The sequence below is a fragment of the Nelumbo lutea genome, chromosome 1, assembly GCF_056320005.1.
Source record: "Nelumbo lutea isolate HS-2025 chromosome 1, American lotus-T2T, whole genome shotgun sequence".
Lineage (NCBI taxonomy): Eukaryota > Viridiplantae > Streptophyta > Magnoliopsida > Proteales > Nelumbonaceae > Nelumbo > Nelumbo lutea.
In genome coordinates, this window is record NC_142684.1 from 160,675,232 (window position 1) to 160,702,904 (window position 27,673).

A 27,673-nucleotide genomic window follows, 5' to 3' on the forward strand; every position below is an offset into this window, starting at 1 on the left:
AATATCCAATTCACCAATTGGGAAGAAACTGCTGGGCAACTTCAAATAGGTTCTTCTTTTTGTGTTTCAATTTCTTTCCTACACTTGTTGCTGTAGTTGACGAAGGAATACAAGTACTGAAGCTTCTAATAAGAGTGAACGAATGCTTGAAGAGAGCAAGTGCTTTCTCCATCTACTCTGTCAATTGTCATTTAAAGGAGTTTAAGACATTCCCTTTTTCTAGTTAAATTAATCATGCCATGATCACTAAACACAGACGCATCATGCATATATGATTGCAACCATAAACATACACAGAGTAATGTATGCATAACTATGTATGACCTGTGACACAAGTTTTGATGGAGCGTTTCTCCTCCGCGCTCTCTGTTGCTGTCTTGATTTTCCCTTTATACATGAAGGTTTAAAATATTGATACGATCAAACGTATCATATTGGTATCTCAAGGAATAGATACAAGATATGTTACGAGTGGCACGATATATGTCTAGTCATGCATATCGGCACGATACTCATGAATATTGGTGTATATGACATTGTATTGATCGATATGGGCCGATACATGGCATTATACATCGATACACATGCATCTCCAATTAAAAAGGCTGAATAGTGTGATTTTTACTCAAGTCTCGACGCCTAAGACAATTTTTTGTAACTTCTTGAGCCACTAGGTCACCTTTTAATTTATGATATTTAGTGAAATAAAATAAATGCTTATTAATTTTATTATTAATATGCAATCTGACCAAATACCACATGTTTATGTTCAATAATTTTAAGTTAAAATTAAAAGAATAATATTAAAAATGAGTATTTTCTAAACTAACAAAATAAATAATATATCAAAATTATATTTATATAAAAAATTGATTTTTAATCTAAAAAAATTTATACAAGTACAAATATTAACAGAAGAATAATTACTTTAGTATTTAAAATTCATAAATTTGTAAATGATATGTATCTTAAAATTTTAATATATTTTTATAAATTATTTATTGATAATTTAATTTACATTAAAAAACATATTTATTATTTACAAAATATTCAAGAATATAATATTAAATTGAATCATTCAAATATATTAATTTATATTTATATCACTAATGATTTCTTATTTCAGAAAATTTATAAAAATAAAAATGTTAATAATTGTTCCATTATTTTAGTAATTATAAATTATAAATTTACATATAATATATATGTTAGTATATTAATGGACCCACCGTTAATGTTCTAGGTAATGGATCAATCAGTCCAATTTTCTGACTTCAAACATTGAGTTAGTTCTATGATATATCCTGATGTGCAATTAGACTAGGGTTTGGATATGATTGGGCTGGGCTCAGATTACCTGAAAAGTCGGGTTGGGCCAAGTCTGAAAAATAAAACTGTCCGAAGTTTTGGGCTGAGGCTCAGCCGCTCAGCCTGAAGACCGAAAATCCAACCGGTTCGGAGTCGGGTTGGCACCCCGCCCGTGGAGGAACGAAAGGAGAGTGTAACCTGTAGACTGTAGACAAGTTAACCGGCGGCTCTCCAATATATCTCTCTCACTCAAGCCTCAAGGGCCTGAAGCATTTGAGAATTGAGACCAAGATCAAAGAGGAAAGGCACGGGGGGAGTTGAAGGTTATTTCAGTTTCAGGTATTGTTTCGTTTTCGACAGAGAGCTCATTTTCAGAATACTTATGAACCCCTTTCAAATGTATGCTTTGTTTAATTCGGGAACATGTAATTCCTCTATATTTTGAACCCAGAGAAGGTTTCTCCCTCTCTGTTTTTCACGACGCCGCAGACCTTGTTGTCGGGCAATTCTAGAAGCATGGAAGCTGCGGTGGGATCTTTTTAACCGTTAATTTTACTCATATACGAGCTCTTTCAAACCATTTCCGGTTCTCAGTTGTGAAATATTCTTTTCTTCCTTGGAATCTTGAACTATAGAATTCTTTTCCGAGCGCCTTGAACTTGTTTGTTGAAAACTCATAGTAGGTTTTCCTTGCATATCGTTGAAAATTCATATATTATCGACGTAATTAATTTATGGGATAATACGTTGAGCTATAAGTTTTCAACTGATTATATAGTATATACGTGAGCAGGTTGCATTGTATCAATTATTTTTCTAAATGTTGTTTATTCTGTAATGAAAACTTCGATGCAAAATTGTTGGAAGTTTAAGGGTTATCAGGAAAATACTGAAATTTACCAAAAGATAAACTATATCATTAATCAAGTCTAGTTTAAATAATTTTGCATTTATTACAAACTAAATAAACTATATGACATCACTTCCAGGGTCAACTCAACTACTCTCAAGTGAACTCTACTCCCAAGTTTTTGTTTAGATGCGTCAAGAAACTTGAGTTGGAAAGGTATGCTTCTAGAATTTTCCTATAGCAAACATAACTTTCTTCAAGCTGTTTAGAATCAATGCCCCTCTAAAGATTAGGCCTGTATGTCTCGTGGTCACGGACTCCCCATGCTGAATTCAAGGATGCTAGTAGACAAGATATTGCGGACAACCTATGGTCTACTTTGGGTCTCGTTTAGAGATTTGAAAGCAGCACATGTAATTTTTTTTTTTTTTGCTTAGTTGTTCTGTGGTGTATTGATGGTGTGTTCTAGCAAATCTAACTTACCCATTTTCATTATGCCCCTCTCCCCCAGGCAAGGAAACAGAGAGGCTTTTATCAGGTTTATCTATTGAAGTGGAAGTGGTTGGTGCACACTGCAGAGTGTTTCTTTAGCTCATTGTAATCATTTATCCTTAAACAGAAAAATAGAATAGGAATTAAATAATTTCTCAGAGGTACCCTGTTTATGTCTTCCTGCATGTAGAATCTTTACTGACCATCTTTTAATCCCTATAACTGATATATATTCAGGATATTGTTTCTTAACCAAAAATGTGAACTCAACATATCTCCCATCATAGGTATGCAGTTCGTAATTCGCTTAAGTACAATGCATAGGGGTCCTTACTTGGTGTAATGGCAAGATCTTGGGCTGGCACGCATGAGAACATGCATTCAAGTTTGAGAGTGGCTACAGTGTGAGAAAATGCCAAAGGTTAGGACCATATCCAGTCTACCCATCCCAAGACCCTAGATAGCTGGGACCAACACTGGGTAATGGATTTTTTTCAGAGGAAGCCCTATTTACTTTGAAAAATGCCTATGTTTGTGCTCTGTATTGCTCTATTTAAATACATGTTGTGATGTAGAATTGGTAATTCCAACAGTGGTTCCAAGGATATTCTTACCATGGAGAGAAGTCTCAATTGTTTTTCATCACTAGGTGGGCAATATTGCTCCTTTTTTTGTGTTTTTTAGCTTCATGGGGCAATGTGGGGTAGCCCATCCCCCATCCCCTTAACCACCCAATCATGGTGGCAGCAGGATTTGATCCCAGTTCACTGCTAACGAGTCACAATCCTACCAACTGAACCACCATCAGTTGGTGCCAATATTGCTCTTTTATTTATAGTTTAAATTAAGAAAATATGGGAAGATAAAGGAGTTTAGACACTTGGTCGAGAAACAAACTTTCCCAACTTTCTTTCCGTTTTCTATTTCACCTCTCAACCAATAATCAGGATTTTGTTGTCTGCTATCCTCATTTCCTGTTGATATTAGATGCTTTACTATGGAGAGTAATCCAACTGCTGATGACCTAGCCAAGGTGGGCATAGGTCTATGCCTACATAATTTTTGCTGTTGAGAGGTGGGGCTTCAAAATATATATTGTATACCCTTGTAAATTATCTCATGTAGACCTTTATGCTCAATGAATCATAAAGAAGGATTTACGAAAGAAAAGAGGACCTCTGAGTCTTGAGAATCTGTGCCTGGAGTCATTGCTCTCTTCTGAAGGGACTAGAAAGATATCCCCTCTGGTGGATTCTCAAAGAGTGGAGTTGAAAGAGTCTGATTGTTCAGAAAAAACAACACAGACCGATTCTCTGTTGAAGTGACATCGGGAGGTAAGGAAATAAAGAAAAGAGGAGTGGGCTTGAAGACTCTAGTTGACAAAGAGGTGGAAATCGGCAAGTTTTTGGGCTTGTTCTTTTTAGGAGGAGAGGACTTTACTAGAAGAGCTTTTGAAGCATTTGAGAGAAAGAGGAAGCTTGAAAGCATGAAAAAGGCTCCTGAAGTGTTAGGGAGAGAAATTTGGGATGAGGAAGGAGGTCCAGATGAGTTTGATGAGGTGGAAGATTGATCTGTGCATAGTATCTGCTTGGCTGGAGTAGTGTTTGCTGCGCTAGTGTAATCTCATGTTTTCTCTCCCTGTTTCTTCATTGATGTAGGCGGTTAGCTGAAGTAGTTGTTGGGTTTGGGGGATGTTATCTTAACACCTGCCTTTAGTTTGTATTCATCTTTTTCCCTTTTTAATAAAATTTTCTTGTTGTTTATCAAAAAAAAAAAAAGAATCATAAGTTCTCAAAAATTTAATAGGCAGACAAACTGACTCTATTTTTTTGTCAGATAACTACTATTAAAATATCCTTATTTTCAATGTTGTGTTTCCCATTTAATATATTATATTGGTTCTATGAAAATCTTAAATATCGCTCTTCCCCCTTGGATGCATGAAATATTCATTAGGATGATGATGAAGTCCAGAGGCAAAATTGTGGTGAAGAGAGGAAAGGAGGAGGTGCAAAGGCTGGTCAGTGTGATGAAGAATGGTTATATCATGTATGAAGTGACTGAGAAATTAAGTGTTGCATTGGAAGGCTATTTCAGGAGTAGAACAGATACACTGTTAGCTTTTTGGAGAGCAGGTTAAATGACAGAAAATATATGAAGAGAGAAATCAAGAAGTTGATATTAGTTTCATATATAATGGGCACAGGTATTTTGTTGCTTTTGACAATCACTTTGTTTTAACTCAAGTTTTGAATTATGTTTCACTTTTTTATGTGTTCTATCATGAACAAAAGGCTTACAAAACTGAAATTTCAAGGTTAAATGTTACTCACACTATTTCCCATCAAACCAAATGCAACCATCATGTTTTATGCATTAAACATTTGGGTTTCATTGTTTTGTGCTTAAGATGTTTAGGGTTAGTTGTCCTTCAGTTTTGACTCTATTCACCTTAAGAAAGTCATATCCCAATCCCAACTATTTGGGTTCAGCTACGTGAATCTTCATATTTCCACTCTATCAAGAGTCATATTTTCTTTTAAATAGTGAATTCTTAGCTCCATTACTACCTCAACTTTTGTTCCTCCTGGTATCCTCTAGCTGTTTTTGGGCCCTCAATTTACATTAGATTGCTCTTTCTTGTTGATACAATTGGTGATCTTCTACACATATTTGAGATCATGTTAGTGGCCTTTTTTCCACCTTAGTGGAAGGACAATGGGGAATGTCAATTCTTGTATCATTAATAATCAATAAAATTCTCTGACTCTATTGCCAAATTAGAAGAAAAAATCTCAGTGGGCTTTCCCTTTCACCTATTGGGACTGCACCTAGGTCCCTTTTTTAATAATTATCAGAATTTCATTAATGGAAAAAACAAGTTATCCCCACAGAAGTAGCAGATCAAAGATACAAGGTCATCTTGGCTTTACCCAAAACATCAGAAATTTACATTAGAAATTTCAGCAGATAAAAACATTACAGAGAAATTTCCGGCCCTGCGTGTAGGTTCCCATGGATCTTTCATTTCTAAATTCTAATTCTATCAACTCTAGTTTTCCACTTGTCTTTCTTAACATCCTAATCGTTGTTGTACTCATTTTATGTATAAATTGTTTCTTGATTGCCAACCCATGCAAATCTCCTTTGGCAACTTATTAATATGGAAGCTTTTGTATGTCTGCATCTTTTGGCAACTGGATCATATTTATTTACAAAAAACATGTAAAAGATGTAGCCCCCTCTCCTGTGGAGAAAAATAAAAGAAAAAAAAATGCATGAGGTTTAGTTGAATCCAAGGTATTTCCTGAACTAAACCTTAAAACAACTTGGGCAAGCAAGGTCTTGGTGGATTGCTTGGTTTGACTGTTATCTTGTCCATGTTTCTTGCTTTATTTTCTTTGGCCTGTACATATCAGTTCATGTGGGAAAAAGAAACTATCATAAAATTATCATTGTATGCATATTCCTATAGAGTTTATATGATGTACCCTTCTGTATGTCCCAGTTAAATTATTAAGTGGGCATATTTTTTTCATAAGAATACAGCAGACGGTTAATGTACTCACTGGAGCTTTTGAATTGTAGGCTCTACATAAGAGTCTAATTGGTAGGAACCTTGGAGTGGTGGATTCAACCTCATGTGCTCACTTGTTAGGGTCCTTTGAAATTTGAATTATAAATCAAACCAAAAATTACTTAACAGAAATTCAAGTGGTCTTCCAGCATTCCCTAACAAGATGCAGTAATTCTTTGTGGTCTCATTTTGTCAATCCAGAAAATAAATTAATTTTGAACGTATTTCTAATACTCTGAAGCAAGAAATAAGACAAAAATTAAACGGTTTCTTAGTATTTTTTGACAGTAAAATACTTTTTTAGGTGTAGGTTTTTTTGGTAAATAGACAGGTTACATGAAAGTGGCTTATGTCAATACATAAATACATAGTTATGCATACATTACTCTGTGTATGTTTACGCTTGCAATCATGCATGATGCATCTGTGTTTAGTGATCATGACATGATTAAATTAACTAGAAAAAGGGGAAATTTGAAAGGGAAGGTCTCAAACTCCTTTAAACGACAATTGCCAGAGTAGATGGAGAAAACACTTGCTCTCTTCAAGCGTCCGTTCACTGTTATTAGAAGCTTCAGTACTTCTGTTCCTTCATCAACTGCAGCAACAAGTGTAGCAAAGAAATTCAAATGCAGAATGAAGAAGAACCTATTTGAAGTTGCTCAGTTTCTTCCCAATTGGGGAATTGGATATCAGATGGCAAAGACTCACTGGACTGGGGTGTCTTACCAGATTACTAAGATCAATCTCTACAAGGTTCCTTTTTCAGAGCCTTTTCAGTTATGTTTCTTTTCATGAATCATTATCTTAGGATTGTGTGGTTTCCTTTCTTGTAGGATGGTCGACATGGTAAGGCATGGGGAGTTGTCTACAAAAATGGTGAGCCCCCTATCTGTATTTTTACTTGTAAACTACTTCATAAAGAAGGCAATTGAGCCTTTTTTTTTTTAATTTTGTGATGTGTATTGTAGTTCTAGATGTGCTATCTTTTTCTTTGTGGTGAAATTAGTTAACTTTATTCAAAAAAAAATCTTTTTCTTTGTGGTGGTTTTAAGATGGCATTATGAGACTTGAAATCCCTCAACCATTATGGCAACCATCTGCAGCCGATCTAGTCAAGTTAAAATTTGATGGTTGTTCCCTAGGGAATTCTGACCCATCAGATGTTGGGGGGATTTTCAGAAATGAAAAAGGGAGATTTTACCAATTTATTCAGGTCCAATAGGAAAAAGGTGACTAATGGTGATTAATGCAGAAGGTGGCATCAGAATCAGTGGTGATTAATGCAGCAGTAGGATTCTTAAAGGGCTGTCTGTCTGTCTGTCCATAGTGCATTTGGAAAGGATACTTTTCCCTTTTGAGGGTGGGCTTTTTTGGGGGTCCCTGATTGGATGTCATGTCCAGTCTCTCATTGCGTAGAGGACCATGCCTTTGATACCAATGCATTTTACTATACCTTTCTTGAAAAAAAAAGCTGAAATTCGAGGCAATTCTACAAGGGCCGAAAATGGCCAAAGCACTTGGAAAGCTTATTGGTGGAAGGAAACTGAAGGATGGTAGTGGGTCAGGTAAAGAACAACGTGGAAGGATTGGGCAACTAGTTAATGGGAGGGTGGTAGGATTTTAGTGGGTTCATAGATCAGCGAATGGGTTGGCATACAGTCTAGCCAAGCAAGGGGTTAATGGGGTACAAATGTATTGGGTTCAGTTGTAATCTGACTTTCTGATTTCTATAAAACAGAGTATGTTTGGTAAGGGATGTGGATAGAATACCCTCAAGGGATACTGATTGCATTGTACATATCTTATTTTTTCACTTTATATTAATAAATTCTTACTGTTATCCATAAAAAAGCAAAAAGGTGGCATTATGAGACTTATAATCAAGTTGTTCCACATTCAGATAAATAACTTTATACATAGATATTTTCATTGATAGAGTGGAATGGTGGAACATCATTAATGTAATCAATCCTGAGTAGTTGGGATAGTAAGTTATTTTGTGCATATGCTATACTGGGAACATGTTCTCATGGTTGATGTAGTGGGTGAGCTTTAGGTTCCACTAAGAATCTGAGGTTTGAACTTTGGTTACAAGATATGAAGAAAGTAAATAAGTTTATAAAAGCTCAAGTTTCTTTTAGAATAAGTAATCAGGAGGGGTTTCTCAGAGATTATTAAATCTTTGTCTGTGATTAGCCCTTTTGTGCTTACTTTGATGCTTATTCTTGTTCTGGGTTGTTAAATGACTGTAATGAAGAAAGTAAATAAGTTTTATAAAAGCTCAAGTTTCTTTTAGAATAAGTAATCAGGAGGGGTTTCTCAGAGATTATTAAATCTTTGTCTGTGATTAGCCCTTTTGTGCTTACTTTGATGCTTATTCTTGTTCTGGGTTGTTAAATGACTGTAAGATTTGATTTTGATCAGGCCCTAAAAGGTCAAGGACTAACTAGTGACTAATTATTAATGTCTGGTAAGAACCAGGAATAATGTGTTGAGTTTATACATTAATTATGTGATGGTGGAGGATCATGTCTCTTTATGAAACAAAGAATCCTAAAATGGCCTCCACATATTCTCCAAAGTTTACTCAGAAGTTATATCAATCTTAGAATGTCAGTTCTTTTTGTTGGCTTAGCACTTGGTAGGTTCCAAGGCCTCCTGATGAGCATATGCAACAACTTCCACTTGGTTAGACAACCCGATAGACTCAACAAAAGAGGGCTGGACCTAGTCTATTCAAAGATGTCAAGTGAGGCCATTGGCTGGGTTCCATAGCATAATCTTTGTTATTACAATTAAACTTTATATATCAAATTCAACAATAGCTAAATAAATTCAGAAGAGACATGAAGCTTTATGATTTTTTAAACATTAAGGGTATTTTTGGTTTAAAGGAAAAAGTAGGGAAACCTTTACAAACCTTGTATGGGTTTCCCTACCTTTCCTTTCCTTTCCCTACCTTTTCATTCAAACCAAACACAGCCTAAGTTAATCTACTTTCTTCCAGACTGCCGTCCTTAATAATCATTATTTTCTTCAAAACTTTGTCCAAACTGTCTAGGGATGATTTCAAAAATCATGTTGACTGTGCTTACATTTTATGATACATATAGATGATGGCAGACAATTTACAAATTACAATGTATAAATTTTGCATTACCATGTGAAGGGGCCATTGCTTAGTGCAATTGTAAAATCTTAGGCTCACAAGAATGAGAATGCTGGTTTTACTCTCAGAGCAGTGAAGCTCAAGTAGAGAATCTAGTTAGATGACCCACATAATTCTGGCAGGTAGGAAATTCTGTAGCTGTCGGCTGATCTGCATGTCAAACTATCTTGAGAGGCCACATGTTTTTTCACCTTTCAATATCCATGTTTTGGAGTTTTTGCCAAGTGATAAAAGTAAATCTCAAAGGTTTTGGTATTTTAACTTAAAATCCATAAAGAAGGATTTGTTTTGGTCATGTGGTTTGTAAACTGGAGTATGTCCCATGAATATGGGGTAGCAAGAGGAACATCTGGGCCCTTTCTTGGGGTGCCCAACCGTTTTTCCAGTTGAACTACCCAACTGGCAGATGTGTTCTCATGTATTATTTGCTTGTTTATTTGTCTAGAGGTTAATAATGTTGTAGTCGAGAAATACACATGCAGTAATTCAGAAAAATATAGGAAAAGAAAGAAAGAAAGAGAAAGAAGAAGAAAGAGGTTTCAGCAGTAAGCTGTAGAAGAAGAAGAGAAGGGAAGAGAGAAAAGAAGAGTACGAACATCTCTCTCTCTCTCTCTCTAGCCCCTTGATCTCTTTTATTTACTTAATTCTAAAATTAAGTACAATTACCTGAGTGCCCTTAATGAGGCGGCCAGCACCAAGGCTGAGTTTGGAAGGAGTACAAATGAAAATATGTAGAGTGCAAAACCTTATATTTTGTATAATTTTCTATGTATTTATGCTGTACATATTTGCATTTGTACTCTTTCCAAACTGAGCCTAAAGAAATATTAAAGAGCAAAAAAGCCCATAACGAAGGCCCATAACCAACAAACATAAACTTAAACACTACTTAAAAGAAATAAAAACAGTAAGGCCCATTCGGCCCAACGATTCCATATCCTGTTTATTCACAATTTTCACGTGTGATGGTTCAGGTGTTAGCTCCATGTACAAGTGGTTCATTGCATTTCTGTATCACCTTTTTGCACGGCAAGTTTTGGCCCAATAGCCCTCCTAGAAAAGGCAAGGTAAAATAAGATAATTTTACAATGCTTTATCAGTAGAAAACCCAACTAAAGTTGTTCACACTCTGGTTACACACAAAGCCTTAATTAGCTAACAAATGAACTTGTGCAGTGATTATTGAAATCTATTACTGTGTTATCTCCATCACTACTTCACCCAACATAACCTATCCCTGGAACACCTTACTATTTGTTTATGGCAGTACCCCTATGCCATGATTCTAGATGCTGATGTGCTGGAAACTTGTGGACATGACATCCATGTCACAGGAAATCACAATCAAGAAACTGAGCTGAAAATGCTTTATGGTTTTCTTGGTGTAACATATCAAGCTTAGAATATTTTAATACTTTCTTGGTAAACTAGGGGCAATGAGGCACCCTTCATTAAAGTAAAAACAACAAGACACTAGCTAGAGAAAGGGAAAGAAATTGCATTTTGGTTTCAATATATATTTGGGGTGATGAAATAAATGCATTACTGTTCTGTAATAAAGTATATATGCATGGGATATTGCATCACATCATTCAATGCTAATTTTAGTAAGCTTTACATATTTCATGATGTGCCCACTTTTATGCTTCATTCTTATTGATTTGTTTTACAGTTTGATATATCTCAGGCCTCCTGAAGAATTAATATGCTTAACTTTTGGGATTGCAATGCAGGCATTCCATCTGCAGATGCTCCCAAGAAAATAAGTGGGGTTCACAAGCGTTGTTGGAGGTACATTCCAGCTGAGACAGAAAACAATAGAAAACCGACCAGAATCACAAGTTCAAGTGATTTAATCGTTAAATATATGTAGTTCGGCTCAGATTCTATTTGATGTTGCAGCTAAGTCCTGCCACAGACACGTACAGCTGTTGCCAATTTTATTTACTTTGCAGTTTAAAATTAAGCACATAGCTAGGTTTAGCAAATTAAGCAACGAAATTTATGTAGGCTGACTTGAGTAAGGGAAAATGTTATTTAATATTTATTTTATGCTTCTAACATTTCTAGCTCATGAAGCGTCTTGCATTGCTTTTTCGTGTTGTACTTACAAGATCGATTACAAATTTAATATATTTTGATTCATTTACTCGATCTAGATTTCTATAAGCCTTAATTTTAACAAGCCATTCATGGTTCAGCACTGTGTTAGTCCAGTTTGAATGTCTGGCCCCTTAAAGTGAAGCGATTCTGAGAATTACTGGTTTCAGAAAATGGTGGGTTCGGGGGTTGAGATATTGCAGTGATTAATTCTGAGAATTATTCAAGAAATTAAAACGCTCCCTGACCCTGAATGGTCAAGATTCATTGAAGCATTGTTTGGTTATTGAGTCAAGGCGGCAGAACAAGAAGCATGTTGGTAGTGTAGCCTCAAAAGCTATAAATTAAGGAGAATTTTAGTGATGAGTTCATCAGATGTATAGCCTCTTAACAATCCTAAATTGAAAAGTTTGTGTAATTAATGTATGACTTTATATATTCTAAATGGGTCTACCATTTTCTAGCTTACTGATCCTGTTCAGGTCATGGATTCATAATGTGCACAATTTATATTCCTAGTTAAGAGAATCGATATCCATCAGCACCAATACATTAATTGGTTTCATGATAATGACAGCTGCCTCTTAACCCCAGATAGCTGGATATATAATCTTAAATATAACCATGCATGATCTAAATACAATTGAAACTCAAAATTGGGTTAACCCAATTCCCTAAGCTCAAAATAATCCTGGCCATTGATAATGTTTATTCCCATTAATTACCTACTTTAATGCATTTCTGATGGTATAGATATGAGTCACCAGTAGTGGAATTGAAAGTAGTTTGGCTGTTTACATTCAAGGTTCAACAACCTGTGCTATGCTGTCCAGCGGCTCTCTCTACTAGGCTCTAGTTATACGAATTCCATGCAACGGTAACAATGCTAAGTCATCATGGCCGTATGAATTAACTATATAATTAATGTGTTGGCTGCATGAAGAGCCTGTGGACAGCACAGGCTGTCTACAAAATTAAAATATTATTTCTCCCAGTACCAATAATGAACTTGTGATGAAATAAAATGCAAAAGCAAAGCATATACATAAATGAAATTAAAGTTACAGGGGATTCACAAGCAAATTTGCCAGGTGGCCAGGGTTCCAATCATCATATCTATCACTTGCCCGTCAGTGAATTGGCCAAGTCATCTACCTCTCCTCCCCCAATTTACAGAACCAATTAAACTAAATGACCAAATATTAATTAAATCGACCAAATAAATTCATGATCACAAACTTCATTATTGCTTGCAACCGCCCTTCTTTTTTAAACTCTAATTAAGAAACTTGGGAAACAAGGACAACAAAACTGAGCACAATAAGTAGAGAAAACCAACCTATGAGTTCAAATTTGTGTGCTAATGTAGCTGTTACATCCACCTAGAGTTATAAGGAAACCTTTGTACATTTGAATATTATTTCTTTTATCCATTAAATAAAACTTGCCAATATGATGCAACATTCTTCAGCTATTAGTTGATGATAATTAGGAGGGACAACAGAAACAAGCAGGAGATTATATATATTAGACAGACCTGACCAAGAGTTATGGGCAGAAGCCTCCCTACAGGAGGGCCAGGACGGCTCCCACCTAGAGTACGAGATGAGGATGCACTGCTGTAGATTAACTTCCATCTCCCTTGGAGTTTATCAAGATTATTGGTTGATAGGTCAACAAGCCCTCTTACAGCTTCAAGCTCCTTGGCGGCATCATCTGCTTTTTTAAGATCTTCATTTGCAGTAAGACCTCTGTTCAGCCCAGAAACAGCATTCTGCATTTCATCACCTCATATGCATTGAACTAAGAAGCTTAAGATACTTCAAATGCAAAATATCCATTGAAAAAACATTTGTTTATATACTTGTATATAATGCCCAACATAAATAGCTGGTGAATTAATAGAGATAAACTTATTTCACAGATGAAGATGAGTTGGGAACTCAAATCAACCTAGCTCTACTGCTCCATGGAATACTTTTAAGTTGTCAGCTCCAATTTCTTCATAAGATTTGTGCTGAATAAATGGTAGTGGTATGATAACCCAGACTTCTCAGGTCCCACAACAACAATGATAATATCAGAAAGGACTAGGCAGCTGGTGCATTACCTGTTTTCACTTTCACAAAGTGTTTGGACTTACTAAGAGAACACTTCAAAGACAACCTAACTCCCATTTTTATCTTCAATAGTTCCATTTACTAGAAGAACAAATTACAGAATAAGCACTTCACAATAAGCAACTAAAATATTAGTTCAGCTTGACTTGCCTAATGGATATCTTGGATGTAAATTGTAAAATAAAAAACTTACTTGCAAATAAGAATTAGTAAATACATACTGAGTCATAAGGTTGATAGAATTTTGAAAATTTTATTAACAATGTGGAAATTATTTACCAAACAATGATTATATTTTGAATGAATGGTTTGGGAACTGAACCATCAAAATTTCCATGGATTTTGAACCAACAAATATTCAAGACAAAACATATACGGAAGGTAAAATTCCACTAAAATTCCTGAACTGAGCATCAAAACAGGCTTGACTATCTGTACATGTTCCACAAAATTAAATTGATAATCAGAACATTACAAGAAAAACGGTCAAAGCCGGCGGTCTTTCTGACCGCTGCTATAGGAATATCTGAGGTCGCCTACATTCATTTTAAAACCTGCCACAGCGGTCTGTTCGCCAGATTTTATAATAAATCAAAATCAAACCGGTATTAAACTGGTTTAATCTTGAGAAACGCGGTTACGCGGGGAGGGAAAAATCTTTTCTCCCAATCTCCCGCGCGAAGACGAAGGCTATCGACAAGAACTTGACAGCCAATTTCTCATTTGGAAGAAGACTTGGAGATTATTGGAGACAAAAATCTGCTCTCCTGCGCGAATACAAAGTTCTGTCGACCAGAAATTTCTCTTTTGGAAGAAGACAAACTTGGGGAGTATCGCAAAGGATTGCAGAGAAAACTCTTTTCTCCCGCGCGAAAAGAGTTCTTCACGAGAAGACAAACTTGAAGAAGACAAGGTTCTGTCGACAAATTTGCATAGTTCTTCACGAGAAGGTTCTGTCGACAAGGTTCTTCACAAGAAAGAAAAATGGTTAGGGTTCGTGCAAGGTAGCTAGCACAGCTTTTGTTCTTCTAAGAGAGGACGAGAAAGAAAATTTTCATAGTTAGGGCTCGTGCAAGGTAGCTAGCACAGCTTTTGTTCTTCTAAGAGAGGACGAGAAAGAAAATTTTCATAGTTAGGGTTCGTGCAAGGTAGCTAGCTAGGATTTTATTCTTCGAAGAAAGGAAAATCCCTTTGTGTTTGAGGAGGAAATTTCAAGCAAGCACCACTGATCTTTGTCCGTTCGAGCAAGAGAGGAGAAGGTAACATTCCTTCTGTCGTTCTCTCCATTTTCCCTCCTTTTATCTTTTTTTTTTTTCTCATTCATTGGTAGTTAGTGAGTCCCGAATGCTATTCGATATCCCCTTTGATCATTTCATTACATTAGTATGATTATGTTTGTTCACAAGATATATGACTAGTTAAGCTTTGATACTAGTACAGTATACAATACAAGTATGTGGGCTATATGACTAGTTAAGCTTTGATACTAGCTATGTATGGACAATGTGCTTTGATACTAGTTAAGCTTACCTTCTCCGATAAGAATAGTACAGTATACAATCCAGAAAGCTAGCTAGCTGGTTAACACTTGGAGTGCGTAGTAGGTGAAATTTTAAGTTATAGAAGATGCAAGAGTCACAATAACAGAACCAGCTAGTGCTCCTGCAATTAATCAAGAGGTGAAAAAGCTGCAGCAACTGTTGCACAACGAAAAAATAAATAAATTAATCTAGAATAAGAGAAGAAATACTTGAATCAAGAATTAAAGGAGTAATACATCCTACATACACAGTTATAAATGGCAACATGGAACACATATACAGGGGACTTTTCCAGAGCATTATTCTGCCCACTTGAGATCATTTTGATCAAAAGAGCAATACGGGGTTTAAGGACCATTACCTAATGTTGGGTCCAGATATCTAGAGTCTTGGGAGGGGTAGACTTGATATGGACCTTACCCACAACAATTTTCACACAAAGTGGCTTCTTTAAGAGCCTAAGGCCTAAGCTATGTTCTCATGCTCGTGAACCAGGGATTTTCCCACTTACCCTTAAAAAAAAAGGTGATACAAGGTTTGATGATTAAAAAATAAAAATGCCGTTCAGCCTTCTAATGGACAACCAAGAAATCATGGTGGATCCTCCAGTAAGGAAATTTGATTGGGTGGTCATTGTCATCCAAACAGGTCTGATGATTAAAAAATAAAAATGTCATCCTACCACTATCAAGTGGTTAGGAGAAAAGAGGGAGGTCCCTCGAGATTACCTAGCTGAAGCTAGAGACTTTTATCTTCTATGAATGCAAACCTGTGTTGGATTCCTAGGGAACTTAGTTCTCTTGTTGATGGTCTAGCTAAATCTGGTGCTCATTTGGATTGCTTGTATAGTGAGAGTTCTCTGTCTGTATTGTTCTATGAGGCTTTTATTTTTTTCATTTCTCAGCTGAACATTATCTCATGTACTTCCTTTTTTCTGAATGAAATATAAGTTATCCTTTCTCTCAAAAAATTGCCATCCAAATGGGTTAATTTTGGACCCATATTCCATAGGTTTGCAACACTAACTGGTGAGTCTGGCCTCTATGACATGTATGATTGTGTAGAGAAAAATTGGAAGTGTATATTTTGTCTGTCTTGTTATATGTCTTTAGGCCATAACTTCTGACCAAAATATGTATTGAAGATTTATCTGTATGGAAGAGCTCTCAAAAACTCTGCAGGTATTTTGATCCACTGAGCTTTTGAAAGATCTATAATCTATTAGAATGACTTGCCAAACAGCGTCTAAGTTAGTGAACAACGAGAAGCTGTAAGGCTTACCTACTGTATATAAAATTAATTTCTCACTCCATTCAGCAATAAAAACAAGTTATAAAAGTGCTAATTACAGTATTAGTAGAAACTATACCAGCACCATTTCCTGAACTGCCAGCTATGATTGGTACATAAAATACAATCCTGTCAGTAATTAAATGTGCCAACTGATATACCATGACTCTGGCTTGGAGAGGATCAACTAGTCTATGGAGGTAACACAACTAAAGGGGGTTTGGATGTGTATAAAAGACCAACTATGGACTAATGTGAATAAGTGATCTTATGCAAGTTGAAGGATCAAGAAGAGCTATGGGGAGGCTAAAACGAACACAAATTGAGGTAGTCAAAAATGATTTATGATTCACAAGTTAACTATGGATATGGCAATAAATATCTGACCCCATATACCATATAGTTGGGATAAGGCTTTGTTGAGTTGAGTATATGGCATTAAATGGAGTGGAAAGGCAAAACAGCATTTGTGCAACCAACCCCGTATAATTTGGATTAGGCTTTATTGAGTTGAGATCTTAGTTACTTATCTAATATAAAAATATTAGAATATTTTCAATGATCTTGCCTTTGTGGTTTTACCACTAAAACCGGAGAGTAGGCATTTCTTGAAGTACAATTAATACTTTACCTCCTTTTATTCTGCTTTCAGACCATCACCTAAGGCAATAAAGGAGAAGGCTTGGTTCTTGAGAATCATAATGCTTTTATTCAATCAAGAATAACTATTTTTGTTGAGAAAGAGGAGAGAGAATCAATAAAGGACAATACTTGGTAGGGGTAGGGAAGAAAGGAGAGGCCTGCTCATGTGGTCCTCAATGTCAGTTGGGGTAGGGGAGAAAGAATAACTAATGGGCTTCCACGTGTCAGTCTTTCTATCACCATCAACATCAACACCACTTTCATCATAGATATGTTCTTGGCATCATGAAAGTTGTACATATGCACATTTATAGAAGAACAAATGAGTTCTTTATCATTCCCTATAACAAACAAAGCGGAAGTGGTTCAAAATTACCAAGAGGCAAATTGCAGCAATATCATCAATGGGCAATCAATCTCACTGATTGCAGCTTCTATGTCTCTTGAATTTACAGGGACAAACTTTGGCAATCCAGCAATCATTTTTGGCAATTAGTAAAAGAACCAGCACATAACATCAAAGAGAATAAAAGTATATCATAAAATATTTATCAAGAAAGAAGTAAATATTATATGTAACATAATACCTAACTACAGATCAAATCATTATACACAAGAAGCACCAGATATCCAAAAATCCATTTTCATTGCTTTTTTTTTAACTTATAGGAGGTTGAATTATGCAGGACTTGGTTTTAATATTTTAAATGAACTATGTCATGAAAATTTGTTGCTTTACCGGTGTCAAGTTCTGATACCTGTTATGTTTAAGAAGCTTCAGTAACAATGATATCAATGGGTACACATTTCACATTCAAGCATTTGCTATTGGTTTACTGGATGCTTTAGGTACATCCATTCTGTCTATAGTAGCGTCATAACAGCCATATGCTACTTAGTTACAACTTCTGGTTTATCATTTGATAGAGGTAAACATATTATTTTTACTTGATAGTGGTAGATCATTTGGTCTCATGTATTACTATGTCTGGATTTTGTTCTAGCTGCATTGGACATGTTATTCCATGTGAAAAAGGATCTTTAGTTCAGATGTTGTCTTACATATCATAGTGCAATCTCTAGGAAACTTATCCACACAATCATCCAATGTGCTAGAAGGCTTTGCTTTAGCTAGTAAATGCCATAACGGCCCTTTTTATGAGCAACAGTACTTTGTAGCTTTATTAAAAGTGAGGAAAAGTCCAAACTTTACAATCTGCCATCATACAAAAACCAGAAACAGATTAAATCTCACTACTCTCATCTTCAGATTCTACTCTGATTCCCTTATAATGATCCCCTACACCAGGCTTACCCAAACATAGGTTCCCTTTGAGAGACTCCATTCCATTGTCTTTATGGTTGATTCTGTTACTTTTTCTTGAAAATTTTCAAAATCAAAACCTGCTGCATGATTTGACCCATCAGTTGGAATGGGTACAAGGTTTATGGTGATTGATTAGTAAATTGGAGAAGAGGCATGCCCATCCATGGAAGCTGTGACTTTCTTTTCTGCTATACAACCCGTATGTCTCCATTTTCTAAATCATGGTGTCCCAACCAAAGCCTTTAATGATGAGCATGGTGCTGAATCTGGGTTCTATCAGCTGCAGAGAGATTTTCTGTGGAAGGGTTGGGAAGAGGAAAAAAAAAGGTCCATTTAGTAAGTTGGGATCAAATTTGCTCCCCTGTGGATCAAGGGGGTTTGTGGGTTTGGAGACTAAAGTTTTTTAGCATGGCTTTGCTTGGCAAGTGGCTTTGGAGGTTTGGGGTTGACAGAGATGGTTGGTGGAGAGGCCTAATTGCTGCTAAGTATGGTGTGGATAGAGGAAATTGGATAACCACTTCCTCTCCTTCCTCCCTGGGCTGTTCACTTTGGAAGAAAATTATGGAGCTGCTTCCCAATTTTAGCAGATGTCTCAAGCCAATTTTGGGAAATGGTGGCAGACTGGTTTTCTGGAATGACCCCTGGTGTACTGACTGTCCTCTTGCTGAGGTTGTTCCTCAGCTATTCCAGCCGGCAGTTGATCAGGATGCATTGGTGGTTGACTGTTATGAGCTCACGGGGAGTGTGGTCTGGAATCCTCCCTTTTGGAGAAGCTTTAAGGACTGACAGTTTGAAAACTTTGCCAATTTACTCCTGCTGTTGGGTCAGGAGGTGAACACCAGCTTGGAGGATGGTTGGACCTGGATCTGGTCTACAGATGGCCTCTTTAGTGTTAAATATTTTGCTTACAAGTTGATGGTTTGCAGTTTTGGTCCAGTTCCTGCTTCCAGGATTTGGAACCCTCTCCCCCTCGAAAGTTAATGATCTAGTGTGGATAGCAATAGCATCTCTAAATAGGTGTCTCACCAAGGCAAACCTGATCAGAAGGGGAACAAGGTTAACCATGATTGTTGCACAATGATAATTAAATATCCTATAATGATACTTTTCCTGGATTTTTGCATTACACTCATGTTTCAAATTTATCAATGAGCTGTTAGGGATATGTGCTAAATGAGAAAAATTCTAGAAATACAGGTTATGGACTTCCCAACAAGATGAGCTAAACCATTCTATTAGGCCACTTCCAAATATTGTGCTTTCTTTAAGCCTTTATTTTCAAAGCTTGCAAAGTCCATTTAGGTTCCATTTTCCAAACTTAAGAAAATAGAAAAATAAATGATAAATCATTGTACTAAAGCTATTTCAAGTAATTTTAAATATAATAGTGATAAAGTAAGATGACCAAGAGTAAGATGACCATACAGCTTCCTATTTATGGTGAATAGACTGTTTGTGGGACCAAGAGTAAGATGACCATACAGCTTGTGAGCCACATTAATGCCGGTTGATCCAATTTTTGGTGTGCATTGTGATTCCTGAAACCTCTTAGTTGGTGCCATGTTAATATACTCATATGGAGAAATATGGAGTGCCCTGTGACTCCTAAATACTATGTTTTAGGCATTCTTCCTGTTTTTCACTGTAGCTACTGTAGCTATTGTAGCTACAGTAGTCCGAACCAGTAAGGAGAAGAAGAAAGAGGAGAGAAGAAGAAGAAGATGAAAGAACTGTCGAACTTGATAGCTAAACCCTATCAGTCGACCTCTTAATAGTGATTAGGCTTCTAATTAAATGTACAAGGACTAAACTGCCCCTACTTAAGTATGGGACAGAGAACCTCTAATAAGACTGCCACATAAGCTCATAACTTAACCAAGGTGAGATGACTAATCTACCCTTATTCGGCTAACTCTAACACTCCCCCTCAAGCTGGAGAATATATATCATATAATCCCAGCTTGTTACATATATAGTTCACTCTCCCTGAGCTGAAGGCTTTTGTAAACAAATCTTCCCACTGATCACCTAAGCTTACATGTTCTGTGCTTATCTCTCTAGTAAGAACCTTCTCCCTCACAAAGTGGCAATCAATCTCTATGTGCTTTGTTCTCTCATGGAAAACAGGGTTGGATGAGATATGGAGCGCAACTTGATTGTCACAGTACAACTTCATAGGTTTATCCATGTGGAACCCGATTTCTTGTAGGAGATTCCTCAACCACACTAATTCACATGTAGTGTGTGCCATGGTTCTGTACTCGGCTTCAGCACTGCTTCTAGCCACAACCGTCTGCTTTTTACTCTTCCACGTCCCAAGATTTCCTCCAAGAAATGTGCAGTAACCTGTAGTAGATCTTCTATCAGACACAGAGCCCGCCCAATCTGCATCCGTGTACCCAACTACTTCAAGTTTTCCTCCTGGTTTATACAATAGCCCACGACCTGGAGCTCCCTTCAAATATCTTACAATTCTAAGAACTGCATCCCAGTGAGATATACGAGGATTCTGCATAAATTGGCTCACCACACTGACTGCAAAGGAGATGTCTGGTCTCGTGATAGTCAAATATTTCAGCTTCCCCACTAGTCGTCTATACCTTCCAAGATCATCAAATATTCCCCCTATATCACCGCTCAACTTAACATTTGGTTCCATAGGAGTCTCAGCCGGTTTTGCACCTAACAGTCCCGTTTCGTCCAATAGATCGAGAACATATTTTCTTTGGCACAGGTTTACACCTTGTCTTGATCTAGCAACTTCTATACCCAAGAAATACTTCAATGTCCCAAGGTCTTTTGTTTGAAAACGATTTTGCAGAAAGACCTTGAGTTTGTCAATCCCCAATTTGTCATTGCCAGTTATGACAATATCATCCACATAGACCACTAATAAAATCTTTCCAACTTCTGAGTCATAGCTGAACACTGAGTGATCAACCTGGCATTGTTTCATTCCGAAATTCTTCACCACTTCACTAAACTTCCTAAACCAAGCACGAGGCGATTGTTTCAACCCATAAATTGCCTTTTTCAGTCTGCACACCTTACCAGCCTCCCCCTGAGCAACAAACCCAGGTGGTTGCTTCAGATATACTTCCTCTATAAGGTCACCATGAAGGAAGGCATTTTTTATGTCAAGTTGAAGTAAGGGCCAATCATACATAACTGCCAGGGAAATTAACACACGGACAGAGCTAATCTTAGCCACTGGAGAGAAGGTCTCCATATAGTCCACTCCATACAACTGTGAATACCCTTTAGCAACAAGTCTGGCTTTCAGACGCTCCACACTACCATCTGGCAAGTATTTAACAGTATACACCCATTTACAACCCACAACATGCTTACCAGGGGGAAGAGTAGTGAGCTCCCACGTGTGAGTATGTTGAAGAGCAGAGAGTTCCTCCTCCATTGCCTGCCTCCACCCAGGTGAACTAAGAGCCTCTTGGACATTGTTAGGTATGGAAATAGATGACAATAGTGAAACAAACTGGCAATGTGAGGCGGAAAGGCGAGATACTAAAACAAAATTGGAAATGGGATGGAGAGTAGAACTACGTTTACCTTTCCGTAAGGCAATGGGTAGGTCAAGTCCTGAAGGTTCAGCAACAGGAGCAACGACAGGATCCACGGACAAGGTAGAAGCTGGAGGAGGGGCCGGTGTCGTTCGACGTGTATACACTTGCCGAATTGGTGGTCGTTCAGTAGGGATCTGTACTGGATGAGATGACGAGTCAACTCCAACAGGAACACCCGGAACGGGATCACTGACCGGAAGAGGAAGAGGAAGTAAAGGTGGAGACGAAGATGCTTCAGTTCCTAAGAAGAAGGGAACAGACTCAAAAAAGGTGACATCAAGACAAACATAGCACTTCCGAGTAATGGGATTGTAACACTTGTACCCTTTTTGAGTCCGAGAGTAGCCAAGAAAGACACACTTAATGGAGCGTGCATCCAATTTGTCTATTCCAGGACTCAGATTGTGAACAAAGCACACACAGCCAAAGATACGAGGTGCTAATGGAAAGGGAGACAAGGTGGGAAACAAGATAGAGAAGGGAGACCGGCCATGAAGAATAAAGGAGGGCATCCGATTAATGAGGAAACACGCAGTAAGTACAACATCACTCCAAAACCGTTTAGGAACACTCATATGATGAAGAATAGACTGAGCTGTTTCAAGGAGATGACAGTTCTTCCGTTCAGCCACCCCATTTTGTTGAGGAGTGGATGCACAAGAAGTTTGATGAATGATGCCATGCTGTTCTAAATACTGTTGAAAGGAAGTTAGAAAATATTCACGACCAATATTTGAACGAAGAACTTTGATTGGAACACCAAATTGTGTACATATTTCAGCATGGAATTTTTGAAAAATGGAAAATAATTCACTCCTTTCTTTCACTAAATAAATCCATGTCATTCTTGAACAATCATCAATAAAAGTGACAAAATACTTGTAACCATTATAAGACTCTATCTTGATCGGGCCCCAAACATCTGAATGAACCAAAGCAAAATGACTCAACATACGACTTTCAACTCTAGGACTGAAGGAAACACGACAATGTTTCCTAAACTGACACGACTCACATTGTAACACTGACAAATGACTCAAAGACGGAACTAATATCTTGAGTGCCTTGAGAAAAGGATGTCCTAGTCGACAATGCCACTGTAGAGGAGTGAGTGAAGTTTGAAGTGCAACTAACGATCCACCACCGTCAAGGTAATACAATCCACCAGCTTCATGCCCCCCACCAATCTTCTTCCCTGTCCTGAGATCCTGAAAAACACAAGAGGAAGGGAAAAAAGTAACAGAGCAGTTAAGAGTCTTGGTTAATTTACTAACAAACATAAGATTGAATGGAAACTTAGGAACATATAGAGCAGATGATAAAGAAAGAGAAGCCATGCCAACATTGCCAACACCACAGATGGGAGAGGAGGAACCATTGGCAAGGGTAACAGTTTGAGATGTGGAAGTTTCAGAGAGAGAAGAGAACACACCTGGAGTCCCGGTCATGTGATCAGAGGCTCCAGAGTCAATAATCCAAGGAGAGGTTTTAGATGACAGGCAAGCTATACCTGAGTGGGCAAGAGTAGCAGTAGTGTGCTGTGAAGTGGACTGAAGGAACCGCTCATACTCATCACGCAGTACACTCACCATCTCCCTTCCGGAAACAGATGTAGATGTGGAAGGAGTTAGGTCTGCCTGTTGATTATCACTGACATCAACCCCACCAGCAATAGCATGATTGGCCTATTTAGAGGGAGGGCGGCCATGAAGATCATAACAGAAATTTACGGAATGTCCTTCCCTACCACAGTGGGTACACTTCCTTGTAGAGCTGCCTTTTTCTTTGCCACAACCTCCCCCTGAGTCACGACCACCACCACGGCCAAATATGGAACCACCACGACCTCCTCGGGAGGCATGTCCTCCCCCTTTCGTACCACGTCCACCTCCTCTGGCTGTTACAAAAGCTGATCTATCAGACTGTGTGGGATTCTCTATCTGTCCCAAAGAAATCCTGCGGAGCCGAGCAAACACTTCCTCAAGTGTAGGAAGGGTAGAGCCCCCCAATATTTGGGCTCTAACTGGTTCATACTCTGATTTCAACCCCACTAAGAACCTTGTGACATCTAGTTGTTCCCTTTATTGTTGCTGAATTTTAACATCTGGAGTGAGAGGATGATAGACATTGAGTTCATTTCTGAGGTTCTTCATACTGGCATAGTACTCTTCTAGGGTTTTATTTCCTTGTTGCAGACCAAAGTACTCCTGATAGAGCTGATATACCCTTGTAGTATTATCTTGCCCAGAATACAGTTTCTTGGCATGTTCCCATATGTCCTTAGCTGTATCTAAGAACATGAAGTTGGCACTTATTTTGGGTTCCATAGCCATGTCATGATTTGAGCATCATCCTATTCCCAATCATCAAACCCTGGAGAGTCAGCCGGTGGTTTATCTTCTTTCACATGCTTCACTTTTCTCTTTGCCTTGAGAAAAACTTCCACCGACTTGGCCCATGGAACATAGTTCTCACCATTCAGTTTAATTGAGGTCATCTATACACCTAGATAGTCAGAGGAAACCACCACACTAGGTTTCTGATCACTACAACCATCTCCCATTGCTGCCATGATACTCTTTCAATGCTGCCTCTAATCTGAATTCCCAATCACCAACTAAGTGCTACTGTCAAGAGTTTGATGTTTCAGAACCTACAGCAGTCCCTAAACACAATGATAGATACACACACCTTTGTTCTTATCCACACCACTACTGATTTCACAAAAAAAAAAAAAAAAACACAGACTACACCGACATTAACTCAGCACTCACTAACCACATGCAAGCTCATTTACAACTACTCAACAAAAACTCAACTAGCTGTCACACCACTACTGCTGTCAAGAGTTTGTGCATTACAAGCACCACCACAACTACTTAGCAAAAACTCAACTAGCTGTCACACCACTACTGCTGTCAAGAGTTCGTGCATTACAAGCACCACCACACAGCCATAGCTGTCACACAAAATACAGACCTGCTTTAACGCTTTTAAGAGGGCACCACAAGACCAACAAAAAAAAAAAAAAAACTCAACTGGTACCATTGCATTACACCTTGCACCATTCGGCCACCTACAGTAGCAGCCCTTACTCCATTTGGTCACTGTAAACACAACCTGTTCTTGGAATTTTTTCCAAGAACCAGGGCAACAACCAACTTAGTTTTCTAGGTTCTAATCAGTCCTCTCAAGTTCTTGAAGATTTTCAACCCAGAAATACCAACAGCACAGAGGAGAGATAACCAACCTTCGTTTGAGAGCTTCAGCCAACCATTCATTGCTGAAGTTGTTTTCTTAGGAAAGAAGGTTCTGAGCACCAGAAAAAAACTGTGATGTTTCAGGCCTGGGACGAATCACTTTTCTCCATTGACAGCCCAGAGAAGAAAAGGAGAGAACTAAAGCACGAACTGAAGTTGTCACGAACTAAAACAGGTCACGAACTGAAGTTGTCACGCTCTGATACCATGTTTTCACTGTAGCTACTGTAGCTACTGTAGTTACTGTAGCTACAGTAGTCCGAACCAGCAAGGAGAAGAAGAAAGAGGAGAGAAGAAGAAAAAGATGAAAGAACTGTCGAACTTGATAGCTAAACCCTATCAGTCGACCTCTTAATAGTGATTAGGCTTCTAATTAAATGTACAAGGACTAAACTGCCCCTACTTAAGTATGGGACAGAGAACCTCTAATAAGACTGCCACATAAGCTCACAACTTAACCAAGGTGAGATGACTAATCTACCCTTATTCGGCTAACTCTAACACTTCCCAAATACCCTGTTTCTGCAGTCCTAAATAACCTACATTAGTGAAATACAGAGTATCCATAAAAATGAAAAACTCTACTTTTCTAGTATCCAAATACCATGTTTTTTAGACCATGCTCCTCTTTTTATACCAAAATGACCCACAAAACAACCTAGGCCTAGCTAGCATTCAAAAATGAAAAATGTTCACATATTCATGAATCCAAGCCATATATTTGCTTGATTAGTCCCCACTTGTGACTGGTATTTTGACAAAAATCACATCAATCAGATGATCCTAAGACCCTTTCTTTTTTCTGATGGACCCAAATTAATGAGGTAGCTAGGCATTTGTATCAGACAGGTAGGGACTGATAACTAGGATCGGCTAACCATCATGGTCGTAAGTTGCTCCCCATGCAGGGACTGATAGATAGGGCTTCAGTTTTTTCATAGTTATCCCACTTTGGGAGAGGGCTCAGCCTTAACTTAGCTTGTAAGAGCCCGTTTGGGGGATGCTTCAGTTGCAGTGATTTAGCTTGTGGTAGTTGAGCACCCATGTTCTGGACTGGTTATCTGGAATATCTTCCTATTTCAGCTGCATTTCTGGTGTCTGAAACATAGCTAGCTGTGGTAGTTCAGCTGCATTTCTGGTGCCTGAAACCCAAATTCTAATTTTTGAGAAAGAAAATTAGAATCATTAATGCGCATTTGCTTCGATTGGTAAAATGTAAGCCAATAATGAGATCAAGTTAGCTAGCATTTTAACAATTTTTAATGAGGTTATAAACAATTGCCAGTGCAACTGAATGCATCTTCCAAATTCCTCTAGCACTTGGGTGTGTAATTAGGCTTACAACAAGTACATCTCCATACCAGAATTTAAGGGAAACCATTAAGTATTTTATGATTAATTAGTTAGTGGATTTACAATGTCACAATCATTCCCATAGCTAGGTATCTAGAATCCTACAAGCTTTTAACCATTGAAAAATTTCAGTCTATATACTCTAGAAGAAAAAGAGAGAAGGCATGATAATCCCAAGATTTTCTATATGCTTGTCTTGTTTGAGAAGACAAGCTGGCCTGTAGCACCTCCTTTATGGCTATGGCGCTAAGCTAGGGTTTAAGCTGAGAGATGAGGGCCCCTCTAAAACTAGGGTTAGGGTCTCATGAAGGCTGAAAGATATTGAAGGTTTTAAATTATAACGAACCTTCTAGGGATCCTGAAAAGTGATAGAGCATATTTAGGGAACTTTAATTTCTTAGATGATCAAAAAAGACAACCTGAACCCTTTGATCTTTGTGTTCTATAGGCTGTTGTATTTCTTTTTCTGTTTTTTTTTTTCCTTTTTCTTTGTAGAATGGAGCCAGAAATTGCAGTATTTCATGGTTAATGGAGAGAGGAGAAAATGTGCAAACAACATTTGATATTCAGTCCTCTGTCTCTACTTTGCATGTATCTTTATGGTTTACACATCTCATAGTCTTTTTTTTTTTTTTTTAATTTAGTGGTATTTCTTAGTTCACCATTGCCATCACCATCAACAACACCTTGTTCCACATAACTGGGATCAGCAGAAAAACTTCTTGTTCCCCCACTCAACTTTATCCCCAAAGAAGAGGATATAAATATTTTTTAGCAATGCTCCTTTTATTTCTGTTATTTAAATATTCTTTTCTTCCCCAGAGTCTAACATCACTTTTTTGCAGGCTTTGAGGAGACACTTTTGATCTCAGAATTGTTAGACCAAGCAGAACCAGAATCAACTTCCTGAGCAGCTATACCAATATGTTATTATCAAGTTCCTCTGTGCATAGAAAATGTTCCCCATGTGATCCCATACCATGTGAATACAGAGTAGTTTCTTGCTGATTTCCCCCAAAAAAATGCCAGTTAAGTTGTATTCCATTTTCAAGACCTGAAA

At 37.6% G+C, this 27,673-nt stretch overlaps 2 protein-coding genes across 23 annotated transcripts; both read left to right on the plus strand.

Annotated features, from left to right (window-relative positions):
- The first annotated feature begins 1,424 nt into the window (after window positions 1–1,424).
- On the plus strand, window positions 1,425–11,553 carry LOC148878746 (uncharacterized). 22 transcript variants are annotated; one of them, XM_088959630.1, is made up of 7 exons: window positions 1,530–1,647; window positions 2,298–2,374; window positions 2,670–2,755; window positions 6,745–6,983; window positions 7,064–7,106; window positions 10,374–10,466; window positions 11,133–11,553. In XM_088959630.1, exons 4-6 carry the CDS (start codon window positions 6,750–6,752, stop codon window positions 10,445–10,447), a joined length of 351 nt encoding a protein of 116 aa, XP_088815756.1. In that variant the 5' UTR covers window positions 1,530–1,647; window positions 2,298–2,374; window positions 2,670–2,755; window positions 6,745–6,749; the 3' UTR covers window positions 10,448–10,466; window positions 11,133–11,553. The 22 variants fall into 22 exon arrangements, with proteins under 22 accessions (XP_088815659.1, XP_088815676.1, XP_088815720.1 ...); XM_088959637.1 differs by having other exon boundaries at window positions 6,750–6,983; XM_088959587.1 differs by lacking the exon at window positions 2,670–2,755 and having other exon boundaries at window positions 1,518–1,647; window positions 6,714–6,983.
- A 7,274-nt stretch (window positions 11,554–18,827) lies between these two features.
- LOC148878747 (uncharacterized) lies at window positions 18,828–19,205 on the plus strand. The gene has a single exon (XM_088973237.1). It carries the CDS (start codon window positions 18,828–18,830, stop codon window positions 19,203–19,205), a length of 378 nt encoding a protein of 125 aa, XP_088829363.1.
- The last annotated feature ends 8,468 nt before the right edge of the window (window positions 19,206–27,673 follow it).

Excerpts from the sequence above, each read along its gene's own strand:
- LOC148878747 (XM_088973237.1), top strand. The coding sequence starts at position 18,828 with ATGGCTTTGCTTGGCAAGTGGCTTTGGAGGTTTGGGGTTGACAGAGAT.
- LOC148878746 (XM_088959533.1), top strand. The coding sequence starts at position 6,750 with ATGGAGAAAACACTTGCTCTCTTCAAGCGTCCGTTCACTGTTATTAGA. Across the intron at positions 6,984-7,063 it reads CTAAGATCAATCTCTACAAG|GATGGTCGACATGGTAAGGC; the intron begins GTTCCTTTTTCA and ends CCTTTCTTGTAG. Across the intron at positions 7,107-11,132 it reads GGGAGTTGTCTACAAAAATG|GCATTCCATCTGCAGATGCT; the intron begins GTGAGCCCCCTA and ends ATTGCAATGCAG.